General features: G+C 39.0%; 1 protein-coding gene across 1 annotated transcript in view; it reads right to left on the bottom strand.

Annotated features, from left to right (window-relative positions):
- DNAAF4 (dynein axonemal assembly factor 4) overlaps positions 1 to 13742 on the bottom strand; it is a 92416-nt gene that overhangs the window by 59745 nt on the left and 18929 nt on the right. Inside the window, exons 4-7 of the mRNA XM_064570448.1 lie at positions 10215 to 10345; positions 5667 to 6069; positions 5178 to 5325; positions 1000 to 1133 (exon numbers count right to left, since the gene is read on the bottom strand). Of these exons, the coding sequence (XP_064426518.1) occupies positions 1000 to 1133; positions 5178 to 5325; positions 5667 to 6069; positions 10215 to 10276 (747 nt within the window). The 5' untranslated portion in view covers positions 10277 to 10345. The remainder of the gene's footprint in view (positions 1 to 999; positions 1134 to 5177; positions 5326 to 5666; positions 6070 to 10214; positions 10346 to 13742) is intronic.

Below are 13742 nucleotides of genomic sequence, written 5' to 3'. Positions count from 1 at the left end.
TAGTAATCCATATACAAAAGAAGCATCATGGGTCCACAGAGCTCTTGATGAAATGCTAGTTATAGATTCCTTAATCTTTTCAAGATGTCAAATGAGAATATGAGATAAGAAATTACTTGCAATAATTAGTCAGAATAGGTAAATCTATAAAGTGGATTAGTGGTTGCCTGGGGCTGCAGTGAATGGGAGAAATGGGGAGTGACTCTTAACAGGCACAGGGTTTCTTTTTGGGTGATGAAAATGTCCTAAAACTGATTGTGGTGATGGTCGCACATCTCTAAATACTATGAACTAATGAACTGTAAGCTTTACATGGGTGAATTATATGGTATGTGAATTATATCTCAAAAAATATATTGCTGATTAAAGCTTTAACTTGAGGGGCGCCTGGGTGGCTCAATCAGTTAAGCGTCCAACTCTTGATTTCAGCTCAGGTCATAATCTCAGGGTAGTGAGATTGAGCCTGGCTTCAGGCTCTGCACTCAGCCAGAAGTCGGAGTCTGCTTGAGATTCTCTCCCTGTCCTTTTGCCCCTCTCCCTGCTTGTGTGCTCTCTCTCTAAAATAAGTAAATCTTAAAAAAAAAAAAAAAAAAAAGCTTTAACTTGGAAGCCTCAACAGTTAAAAAGATAAGAATATGTCAATGTTTAGTATTGACATAATCTAGGCTCTTCTTGTTTTAAATAATCATGTCCTTTATTCCAAGATTAAAAAAGAAGTAAAACACTTTTACCATGCAAAATTATAATTTTTTTACTCCCTTGGAAATAGAACATTCTCCCTGAAACAAGTAAATCTATTGTCCAACCTGTATACCTTCTACTTTCATACAGATTTTCAGGAATACATGTAAGTAGTAGATAGCCTCTATAACATAGTAAATCCTATAATCAAAGTATGAATAAAGAGGTGAGGAAGTACAGTGATTGGAATAAATCATCCTTACAGAGTTTACTATTATCTCTTTAATTAGAGAACTTTCCTAACAATCTGCAACTTACCTTCATCATAACATTTAGTGCATATTTTTGATCTTCTCGCCTTGCTGCAGCTTTTGCTTCTGCAGCTTCTTTTGCTCTTTCTTGTGCTTGTAAAATAGATTTCTCCCTTATTCTTTGCATCATCTCTTTGTCAACTAAAACAAGAAATATCACTAAATTAGGATTATGATGAATGTTTTACTTAGGAGAAAACTGCTTAACATACTGATGATCCAGGATGCGATGGTGGGAGGGGGGACCAAACTTCACAAGGAGAGATGAAAACATTTCTCACTATTAAACTGGCCAAGCTAACATTAAAAAGTAAGCAAGCAACTATAACAGCAATTAATTACTACAGAGGGAGAGAACGAGAGAGAGAGAGAGAAAATACGAATGAGAGAAAGTGGGAACAAAAGAAAAGGAGAATAAGAGGGGGAATGATAGGTGCCTGGGTGGCTCAGTGGGTTAAGCATCTGCCTTCGACTCGGGTCATGATCCTGAAGTCCCAGGATCGAGTCCCACTTCTGGCTCCCTGCTCAGTAGGGAGTCTGCTTCTCCCTCTGCCTGCTGCTCCCCCTGCTTGTGTTTTCTTGTCCTCTCTGTGAAATAAATAAATAAAATCTTTAAAAAAGTGGGGGAATGATGAGGACAGGGAGAGGGATATAAAAGGGAGAGAGGGTAGTGAAATGAGAGGGGGGAAGTGGTAAAGAGAAGGGGATGGGACAGGATAGAGGGAAAGAGTACACATTTATCTTTCTCCACTCTGTCAAGAAACCAGGGCTATTTGCTTATAAACCTAATCACAATAAATCATCACTATGGGGTCTCCTAGAAGAGAAGAAGAGTTTTTTTGTGTGTGATATACAATATCACAAAAATATATATACTTCTTCATTAATGCATTAATATATACCAACAAGTGTAATAAATACTATAATTTCAAAGTAGTGAGTATAAAAGATAAATGTACTTTGTGATATAAATGTATTTGTGATACTTCTTTTTTTTTTTTAAGATTTTTTTTTTAATTTATTTTTTAGAGAGCGAGCGAGAGAGAAACAGCATGAGAGGGGAGAGGGTCAGAGGGAGAAGCAGGCTCCCCGCTGAGCCGGGAGCCCGATGTGGGACTCGATCCCAGGACCCTGGGATCATGACCTGAGCCGAAGGCAGACGCTTAATCATCTGAGCCACCCAGGTGCCCTATTTGTGATAATTCTTGATACAGCTGTTTGTTGCCTACATTCATGATTGAAGGGAATGCTAAATTTCAGTTATCGGTTAAAAAAAAGTCTGGAATTTTAATTTTCAAAGAAATTGCCTTAAAAAGGAAAAGGAAAAAAAAAAGAATGGAATCTTTTCTCATTCAAGATCTTGACTAGGACTTAGGACTGGAATTAAGTCTGAAGCCTCTCCCAACCCTCCTCCTGTTTAATAACAGAGTGACAGACAACTGGACCAGATTCAGGGGTAAACTAAAAGAACCTACTTTCACATCTAAAAGAAATGAAAAGTATACCAAGAAAAATCTTCAGGAAAAAATTAAGCAAATATGTTCTGAAAGATGAGGAAAACGTGGCGTATAGATTGGATCTAGTTCCACACACTTTATGTGAAAAACAATCTTGTTAAAGAAATAATTTCACTGAGTTGCTGTGTAACTGAGTTTGATTTCTAAAGGAATCTCAAACCTGGTTTTTGAAGTAAAATCAATACTCATTACTTATTGCATAAACTAGTTTTAAGACTGTTTTGATTAGTCTAAATCAGAGGTTGGCATACCATGGCCAAATCTAACTTGCTGCCTGTTTTCCTCTAGCACACAAGGTAAGAATAATTTTTACATTTTTAAATAGTTGAAAAATCAAAATAATATGACATATAAAAATTAGATAAAATTCAAATTTTGGTGTCCATATATATGTGTTGTCTATTGGCTGCTTTTGTGCTACCATAGCAGAACTAAGTAATTGTGACTGAGACCATGGGGCTCATAGTATTCAAAATACTATCTGGTCCTTTACAGAAAAAATTTGTTAAGCTTTGGTTTAAATAGTCAAAATTTGGAATGGATGACCATATTACCATGAAAGAGAAGAATCAAGTAGGTGTGAATTGCAAGCAGATGTATAGAACAGAGAGGAAGATCATGATTAGGAAAGAAAATTCCCTTCCCACTCCTGGAAAAGACAGCCAAGCAGGTTAAGAAGAGAATTTGACATAGAAGAAAGTGTCATGTAGGGAAAAGTAACAGGTTTCCTGATGATTCTTCTTTTTTTTTTTTTTTAGATTTTTATTTATTTACTTGTGGGAGACAGAGAGAGAGAGAGAGAGAGCGCACACAAGCAGGGGGTAGTGGCAGGCAGAGGGAGAAGCAGGCTCCCCACTGAGCAAGGAGCCCGATGTGGGACTCGATCCCAGGACCCTGGGATCATGACCTGAGCCGAAGGCAGATACTTAACCAACTAAGCCACCCAGGCGTTCCATGATTCTTCTTTATATCTTAACAGGTTGGCAGACAGGGCGCCTGGGTGGCTCAGTTGTTAAGCGTCTGCCTTCGGCTCAGGTCATGATCCCAGGGTCCTGGGATCGAGTCCCACATCGGGCTCCCTGCTCGGCAGGAAGCCTGCTTCTCCCTCTCCCACTCCCCCTGCTTGTGTTCCTGCTCTTGCTATCTCTCTCTCTGTCAAATAATAAATAAAATCTTTGGGAAAAAAAAAAAAAACAAGTTGGCAGACAGAATGTTTCCTGGAGACAGACACACACACACACACACACACATTTAAGTCAGTGGTTCTCAAGCCCGGTCAGTCATCAGAATCACCCGGGGTCCCACCACTCCCAATCTGTTTATTTTAAAATAAGCCATTGTAATAGGTGATGATTCTGGTCCCATATTACTTTAAAATTAAGATTATCAATAAGAATTGAAATAAATTAAAGTGTTTACATTTGATCTTAGGTAAGAAGTCAGAACACCCTGGGTGTGTTTCACGACATAGTCCCAGGCCCCATCTCAGACTTACTGAATCACAAAGGAAGGAGTGAGTAGGACATCAAGAATCTGGTTTTTAAAAACTCTTCAGTTAGTCTGGAACTCACTAAAGAGCTAAAGTAACCTGGCTATGGTAATCTACCTTAGCCAGTATTTTCTGAGCTGAATACTAGACTTTACCGAAAAATTCTATCTGGTCCTGGGGATTACAAAATTAGATTTCACTGCAAGATATCAAGAAAGAATCAATATAAAGAATGACTGCAGGGTGCCTAGCTGGCTCAGTTGGAAGAGCATGTGACTCTTGATCTCGGGGTCATGAGTTCGAGCCCCATGTTGGATGTAGAGATTACTAAAAAAATAAATTAAAAAAAAATGACTGCAATCTCCCCATTCTCAGTAGTTCCTACTGAAGACTTAATGCCAGAGGCCTACGAGAAATTTCAGGCAGTAGATATAAAGCCCTAGAATACAAGACAACTAGAACAGGGAGGAAGAAAATAAAGGTAAAGCAATTTACCTTTGTGGGCAATTACGACCCACAAAGCCAATCGCAGCAGAAGAATACTCATTAAGAGTACAGAGAATAGGGGATCTCAGCTTTGCACATTATAACCCCTGAAAAGCTTTTCCCACTCACAGAAATTGATTTGATTGGTCTAGGGTGAGCTTCAGACATGTGTATTATTTACAAGTTTTGCAGGTGATTCAAATATGTGGCCAGGGTTAAGAACCACTGCTCTAGAGTCAAACTGCTAAAGCTCCAGTTCCAGTCGGCCACTTACTAGTTGTGTGACCTGTGCCAATTATTCAATCCTTCTGTACCTTACTAGCCTCACCTTAAAAAAACAAAACAAAAAACGGGGGTGGGAGGGTGGTAACCTAAGTAATAGGTTGTTCTGAGGATTACCAGATGCATTAATGCCTAACACAAAATAAGTGCTCAATAAAGATCATATCAAGAGGCCTTATCCTCTGAAGACACAAGCCCACATCTGCTTGAGAACTATTACAAATGTGCTCTAACTTTTGAATTATTCAATCTTTAAGTTATTTAAGTGGTAGCTGAAGCACTATGTCATTTAAATCATGCTCACGTTCCTACTTTTTCTTCTAGAAGAGAAACAATTGTTCTGAAAAAAAATTTTAAGGTATAAAATATAAAAAGCACAACCAGATGAACATCCTTTAATAAAAAACTTACCACCTGACACAGAAAGGGTCTCCCACATGGCCACTTCTTTTTTATACAAGGTGAATACAATAGTGTCATTCCCAATCTTGGCTTTGCTGTTTTCATCGTCTATGGGCGCATAGAGAAACACTTCAAATAAAAATGGAGAAAAGTTGACCTATTCAGAAGGGGGTAAACGGAGCTTAATTTAGTTACACAAAATAAAGACACAGCCGTTAAGAAACAAATGATGGGACCAAGATCATTTTCTTAAATGCCTGCTATAAATTTACTCGATTAACAAGGCATATGAAGAAATCCTGGATAAAAATCATCTCTGGTCTGATGACATCTGTCTAAAGATGAGGTATCACCTCATGGGATTCGGTTTAAAAAAAAAATAGAACTAAATTTTAGGATGCTTGTCTGCAAGAACGCGCCTGCGGCGTGTACGTAGAAGCGCTTAGAAGCTTCGGAACACACCCCCGGGGACCCGGCAGGCACAACTCGAGTTCCTACCTTCAAATAGTTTTCCGTGCAGAACACGTCCACGTCTCTGACGCAGACGCCCCGGAGAGGCACGGAGATAAACACCGCAGTCTTCGTCTGCTGCCAGCTGTAATCGCTAACCCGCAGCGGCATCCCGCGAGGTGTCTGAACAAGAGGATGCGGATGGTTAGGACTAGCCACCTGCTCGGTTGCTAGGGAAGCCGGGGTTACCACGCACCAGCCCTTCCGGGTCAGGCCGGGCCGCGGCGCCCCGCGTTCCCAGCGTGCCCCGGGCGCGCCTCTGCGACCGCCGCGCAAACTCCTCTCGTGACTGCCCGGGCGAGAGACCCCTCCTGGGGCTATTATCCGTTCCCTGGGGCCTGAGTGAATCACCGAAGAAATAGGCCTTCGTTTTAAGAAAAGAGCCTTGCGCCTGAGCATGCAAAAAAAAGAAAAAGAAAAAAAGGAGTTACCAGAGGGACCAGACCTGTAAGAGGCAGGTGCACCGCCCCCGCGCCTAGCAGCCCTGGCCTTTTGTTCTGATGAAGGCTCTCAGACCATCATTTGGGGGGCGCCTGGGTGGCTCAGTTGGTTAAGTGACTGCCTTCGGCTCAGGTCATGATCCCGGAGTCCAGGGATCGAGCCCCGCATCGGGCTCCCTGCTCCGCGGGAAGCCTGCTTCTCCCTCTGCCTGCTGTACCCCCTGCTTGTGCTCTCTCTCTCCCTCCCTCTCTCTGACAAATAAATAAAATCTTTTTTTATTTATTTATTTATTAGAGAGAGAGAGAGGGAGAGAGAGAGCGCAAGAGGATGTAGGGTTAGAGGGAGAAGCAGACTCCCCGCCGAGCAGGGAGCCCGATGCGGGGCTCGATCCCTGGACTCCGGGATCATGACCTGAGCCGAAGGCAGTCACTTAACCAACTGAGCCACCCAGGCGCCCAGCCTATTTTTTTTTTAAAGATTTCATTTATTGGGCGCCTGGGTGGCTCAGTTGGTTAAGTGACTGCCTTCGGCTCAGGTCATGATCCCGGAGTCCAGGGATCGAGCCCCGCATCGGGCTCCCTGCTCGGCGGGGAGTCTGCTTCTCCCTCTACCAGTCTCCTTGCTTGTGTTCCCTCTCTCACTATGTCTCTCTCTGTCAAATAATAAATAAAATCTTAAAAAAAAAAAAAAAAAGGACATCATTTGGTGTTCCTGTTTTGGAAATTACCTGGGAGCTTGGCCTTACTATTGTAGTGGTCCAAATCCTCTCAACTGTAAGGCCACCAAAAGATCGTAGATAGGTTTCCCTACATGGTTTAAGACCTGGGAAGAAGTGGCATTATGACTCATGTGACAAACGCTTGGCTGCAACTCATCTGTAGGATAGCTTGGATTTACACGGATACATTTTACAATTGCTTAAGAAGACCTAGTTCTGGAAGGAAACTTGAAGGTGATGTAGTTCATCCTGCATATTTAAGGAATTTGAGACCCACACACTTAACCCCATTGCCACTTAGATTAGTGGCAGAATCGTGATTAAAATCCTGCTCTCTTAACTCCCATTGCAATGATCTTTGCCCAGGCTGCGTTCTCTAGACTTAGTTTATAAGTTACTGGAATTTGATGTTTAAAAAAGAAAACAAGAGTGGCTCAGTCCCTTGGGCATCTGACGCTTGGTTTCCACCGGGGTCCTGATTTCAGGGTGGAGAGAGCAGAGAGGCCTGGGCTGCGTGCTTTGGGAAGAGTCTTTGTGAGGTTCTCTGCCTCTCCCTCTGCCTCTCCCCTCGCCCCTCTCTCTAAAATAAATAAAATATTTTTTTTTAAAGAAAAAAAAGGACAGTGAATTTACATGAAATTTAAGCACCTATGAACTACTTGCCACCTATGGATTTGGATTTTAAACTTTTTACTTTTGCAGGCCATTAAAACAAATTTCAAACCTCCTGAAAATATCCTTGAGAACAGTTTAGGAGCAGTAGACTTGGAAGAAAAAAATATCATCTTTTCCCAAACAGGCCACCCCTCAGTACCTTATCTTATTTTGTCGGAGGTTCATCATCTCAAGGTTCTGTAACTTTGACTACTGGGAGCCATTCTTAGATTTCTTTCCCTTTGTCCTCACTTTTGGCATTTTCTCCCCTTTGATTCTATTCTTACTTTTACCATTTTGTTTCAGACTTTCCTATGTCTACAAAAGAGAGGATTTATGCATTTCTTTCATATAAAATTTTAAAGGCTAGATTCTCTGACTATATAAAAAGTGAGATAATGTATGTATGGAAGATAATGAAAGGGATACATGGTGTTATTTGGGGCTTTTAAAAAAATCTGTTAGCAATCACTTTGTTAAAGCACATACACACTTCTGCGGTTAAATTGTTCTCTGGACTACCATAGTCTTACTAAATTTTCTATACTCTGAATGAATTATCTTTTTAAAAAATTGGGTAAGTTTTATTACTGAATCATTGTTTCAACTGATAGCAACTTAAAACATTAACTTTTAATGTTGTTTTATGGTTTATGTATTTATCTAAACAGTGTTTCACAGCCTTGAAACATTCAATCTTAAAGTCTTAAACTATTTCTTATTACATTTTAAAAATGAAAGAGATCTAATTTAACCCATGTATAGATAGAAGTTTGATATATGGTAGGGGTAGCTCTGCATGTAAGTGGGGAAAAGCACAGAAAGGAATGGCTATTGAATACATTATTGCTATGAGAAATGGTTACCACATTTTAAAAAATGAGATTAGATCTCTACATGCATATGGTGTCATACACAAAGATGATTTTCAGATGAACTAAAGACAAAAATTTAGATATTAGAAATACATATCTAGCAAAAAATACATATCCATTGATCTTGGACTAAGACAAGAATTCTTAAATATGATATAAAAAGCACTAGCTATAAAGGGAAAAAATTGAAAACTTGAACTAAAACTAAGAACTCGTGTTCATCAAAAGGCACAACAAGGCATGTGAAGATATTTTACATATAAACCCTTCAGCCAAAGACCACAGACACACATGTACTTGAACAAGTTGAGTTAGGTACTCACTGAGCAAGGTAGAACACACACCATTGGGTGTCCCAGTAAGAGGATGTTAGAATTTAGGGAAAGGTCTAAGGGAAGGAGGGTTCCCTCTTTTTTTTAAGGTTTTATTTATTTGACAGAGAGAGCACAATCAGGGGGAGCAGCAGAGGGAGGGAGAAGCAGGCTCTCCACTGAGCAGGGAGCCCAATGCAGGGCTCAATCCCAGGACCCTGGGGTCATGACCTGAGCCAAAGGCAGATGCTTAGCCAACTTATCCAACCAGGCACCCCAGGAAGATTCCCTCTAGATGGGTCCTTTCAGGAAGCAAGGGTAATTCTATGACTAAAGAAGTGACTCTTGGGGCACCTGGGTGGCTCAGTCGTTAAGCGTTAAGCGTCTGCCTTTGGCTCAGGTCATGATCCCAGGGTCCTGGGATCGAGCCCCGCATCCGGCTCCCTGCTCAGCTGGGAGTCTGCTTCTCCCTCTCCCTTTCCCCCTGCTTGTGTTCCCTCTTTCGCTGTGTCTCTCTCTGTCAAATAAATAAATAAAAATTAAAAAAAAAAAAAAGTGACTCTTCATAGCAGTTTCCTAGCAAAAACCTGAAAACAAGCCAAATGTCTATCAATAGTTTTATTCACAAAACAGAATATCATAGAACAGTGAAAATGAATTAATTATAGCTATACACTGGATGGATGAGTGAGAAGAGTAAGTCATCTATTGGTTAAAAATTCCTTCCTATGTGGTAAAACTATAAAGGAAAGTAGGGCACAAGAAAGGACAATGATTAACTCCTAGGTGAAGGTCTTGCCAATGGGACCCTTTGTGAGCTGATTTCCACTGCATGAATTAAGATAGAGTTTCTCAGAGTGTGGTCCCTTGACCATAATAGCAGCATTCCCTGGGAACTTTCTAGAAATACAAAATCCCAGACCCCAGTCCTGGTCTACAGAAATTCTGGATGTGGGACCCAGCAATCTGCATTTTAACATGCCCACTAGGTAATTCTGACCCATACCAAAGTTAGAACCACTAGGTTAAGGGCTAGGTTTTATTGGTGAAAAAGGAAGCTTGTTTACAAAACTAAGGAAAAAACACAGGTTCCCCCATTCTGCCATCATCTCAAGGAGAAGTGTATTGGGGCCAGAGCACTATGTTGGATCTTCAGTGTGAGTTTGCATTATAGGAGAGGAATTCCATCCCCTTTTTGCTCTCCCTTCTTGCAGGGCAAACGTGAAAGGAATCTTGTCAGGAAAATCACTGGGGCACCAGGCAGTCTTGGTTTAGGTGCAACTATTTATAAGATTTGTCCAAGAGGGGCACCTGGATGGGTCAGTCGGTTAGGCATCTGGCTCTTGATTTCTGCTGAGATCATGATCTCATGGTTGTGGGATTGAGCCCCACATCAGGCTCCACGCTCAGCAGGGAGTCTGCTTAGGATTCTCTCTCTCCCTCTGCCCCTCCCTCTGCAGTGCTCTCTCTCTCTCTCTAAAATAAACAAATAAATCTTAAAAAAAAAAAAAAAGACTTGTCCAAGAAAGTCAGCTACCCAGTATCTGCATATCTTGAGTCACATGGAAAGTCTTCATTGGAAGAAAGTAATAGTACCATGGCCAGCTGAGTTCAGATGCAGTCTCTCTCACTGGGAGACCAGAGGTCCAGGTCCTATTGGCTGGTTCCCTAAGAAAACCCAGAGAGAACATCCAAAATCATTTTTGTTTGATTCTGTTAATTACATCAAAGCAAGCCATCAGAGAGCACAAAAGAAATTGCCAAGTTATATTTCTCCCTCTCTCTCTAATTTTGGGTGATGGATATGTACTACTTGTATTGTGATTCATAACTTAAATATACAAATATCTGCATCATTTTGTATGTAACAAGTATTATAAAATTAAAGTAAAAATTTAAAAACTAGCTCTATGGTAGAGGAAGGTCTATTTTCTCCTTACATATTGTGAGGTTCTTAGGGAGTGAAAATGTACATTATGAAGCAACAATTAAATCTGATTTATTATTCTTAACCTAAAATTAAGTAACTATAATTTTGTTTATTTTTGATGGTCATATTATCATATTTGGCCATGGGGAAATGTTGATTATGATTTTCAATACCATTCCAGAATTTTAAAAGCCTTTTAAAAATCCTTTATTCTTAGAACAAGATGATTTAGACCAACTACGAAAGTTTTTTTTTTCCTCTAGGAAATGGAATCAGTCTTTCTACAAGAAACCTTAATTCTTTTTAATGGAGAATAGCATTTCAGACCAAAATCTATGCAATAGATTTTAAATGCATTAGTTATTTTACTATTTTAAATTTGGGCTTTAGAAAAAGACAATGTGGTTTACAATTAGACAGAATATACAGTTAGAGCTCATTTAGAATGTATAAAGTGACTATTCTTTTCCTTTTATTTTTGGTCCATATATCTTAGATTTATACTTATGGAGTATAGATCTTGATGATTTTTTCTATTAGATTGCTTTAGCACAGTATCAATTATTTAATTTTTTTAAAAAGTCTGATCTAACATATAAAGAGCTTGAAAGTCACCACTCTATCTTATGTAAAAAGCTGAACAAAATAAAAAATCAGCAACTCTTCTTAGATCCATAAAAAAAAGTGAGGTCACAGAGCAAATCACTATCCCCAAAATTGGAGAGATCAACAAATGAATACAGAGAATCATAACCAATCAGAGAAGAAACCTCCATGGGAACAGTGTCAAGGTAGGAAAACCTGAACTGTAGGTGACAAATTGCTACTCACTGTGGATAAGTCTCAGACATAAAAACTCCAGGGGGACCCAGTCATCAGGGAGCCCCTACACTTTTATGAGTTTTACTTCCCGAAGCTGTACCAGGTTCTCACAGTCAATATCAGAGAAAAATCTCCCAGTGCTCTCAACAGGTGGAGGGGAAAAGGAACTATTTTGAAATATGCCAGAGCATTCTGTTCTTCTTAGCAAGATCTGCCTTCAGAAGAAACTATTTAACCAGATCCTAATCTGCTGGGCTTTTATCAGAGTTTAACTGAATTTATGCCATCAAATGCATATGTTAGGGAAGAAGAAAAATCTAAAGTCATGCATCCAAGCTTCCACCTTAGGCAACCAGGAAAACAAGGAGTAAATTAAATCTGAAGTAAGCAGGAAAAAAAAAAAAAGAATAAAAATTAGAGCAGAAATCAATGGAATTGAAAACAGGAACTCAATAGAGAAGATCAATAAAACAGAGGTGGTTTTGAAAAGATCAACAGAATTGACAAACCTCTAGTCAGGCTAACTAAGAAAAAAGAGAGGACACAAATTACTAATATCAAAAACAAAAGAGGGGACATCACTACAAATTCCATGAATAGCAAAAGGATAATAAAGGAATACTATGAACAACTCAATGGCTATAATTTTGATAACCTCATTGAATTGGACCAATTCACAGAAGGACACAATCTCTCAAAACTCACAGAAGAAGAAATAGACAATATGAGTAGACCTATATCTATTAAATAAACTGAATCAATCATCAATAACTTTCCCAAACAGAAAGCACCAGGCCTAGATGGGATCACGGGTGAATTCTATCAAACATTTAAGGAAGAAATTATACCAATTTTCTACAATCTCTTTTAGAAGATAGAGGCAGAGGGGATATTTCCTAACTCATTTTGTGAGGCCAGACATACCAGCTTCCTAGAAACCTCCAAGGAGCTGTAGCCAGCCTTGTGTAGTCTTTTTTTTTTTTTTTGTGGCAACTGTTGAAGTTGGGTATTGTCACTCCTCTAACTTTGTTCTTTTCCTTCAATATTGTGTTGGCTATTCTGGGTCTTTTGCCTCATGTAACTATAGAATTAGTTTGTCAATATCCACAAAATAACTTGCTAGTATTTTGATTGGGATTGCATTGAATCTAGATCAGTAGATTGATTCTTGATCAATCATAGATCAATTTGGGAAGAAAATAATCAATGCAGTGTAGTAGTAATGAAAAAACAGACAAGTAAATCAATGGAACAGAATAGAGAGCCCAGAAATCTACCCACATGAATATAGTCAACAGATTTTTGAGAAAAGGAGAAGAGGTAATATAATGGAGAAAAGTATGTATTTTCAACAAATGGTGCTGGAACAACTAGACATGTACATGCAAAAAAGGGAATCTAGATATGACCATTATTACACTTTTCACAAAAATGAACTCAAAATGGATCACTGATTTAAATTTAAAATGTAAAACTATAGAACTCTTAGAGGATAACACAGGAGAAAATCTAGATTGCCTTGAGTTTGATGATAACTTTTTAGATATATACCAAAGGCATGATCCATGAAAGAAAGAATTGATAGGCTGGACATAATTAAAACTAAAAATATCTGCTTTGTGAGTGACACTGTCAAGAGAATGAAAAGACAATACACAGACTGGGAGAAAATATTTCCAAAAGACATATTTGATAAAGGACTCTTATCCAAAATATATATAAACTTTTAAAACTCAAAGAATAAAAAAACAAATTTAATTAGTTGGGATTAAGAGATACAAACTTTCAGTTATAAAATAAATAAGTCATGGAGGTGAAAAGTACAGTACAGGGAATATAGTCAATAATATTATTATAATGTTATATGGGGACTACACTTATCATGGTGAGCACTGAGTAATGTCTTGTATTGTCAAATCACTATACTGTACACCTGAAAGTAATATAACATCATATGTCAACTATACTTCAAAAAAAAAAAGAAAAGAAAACAACCCGATTAAAAGATGAACTGAAGACTTTAACAGACACTTCACCAAAGATATACAGATGATAAATAAGCATATGAAGAGATGCTCCATATCTTATGTCATCCATCAGGGAAATGCAATGAAAACAACAACAATGATGAAATACCACTATGCATGTATTAGAATGGTCAAAATCCAGAACATTGACAACACCAAGTGTTGATGAAGATGTGAAGCAACATCCTCATTCATTGCTGCTCGGAATGCAAAATGGTAAAGCCACTTGGAAGACAGTTTAGCAGTTTCTTACAAAATGAAACATACTTGGGGTACCTGGGTGGCT

Source organism: Mirounga angustirostris, unplaced genomic scaffold, assembly GCF_029215605.1.
Source record: "Mirounga angustirostris isolate CCGP_5_RB_7025 unplaced genomic scaffold, mMirAng1.0.hap1 SCAF_9, whole genome shotgun sequence".
NCBI lineage: Eukaryota > Metazoa > Chordata > Mammalia > Carnivora > Phocidae > Mirounga > Mirounga angustirostris.
Note: the sequence above shows the minus strand (reverse complement) of the source record. Positions and strands in the feature narration are given on the sequence as shown.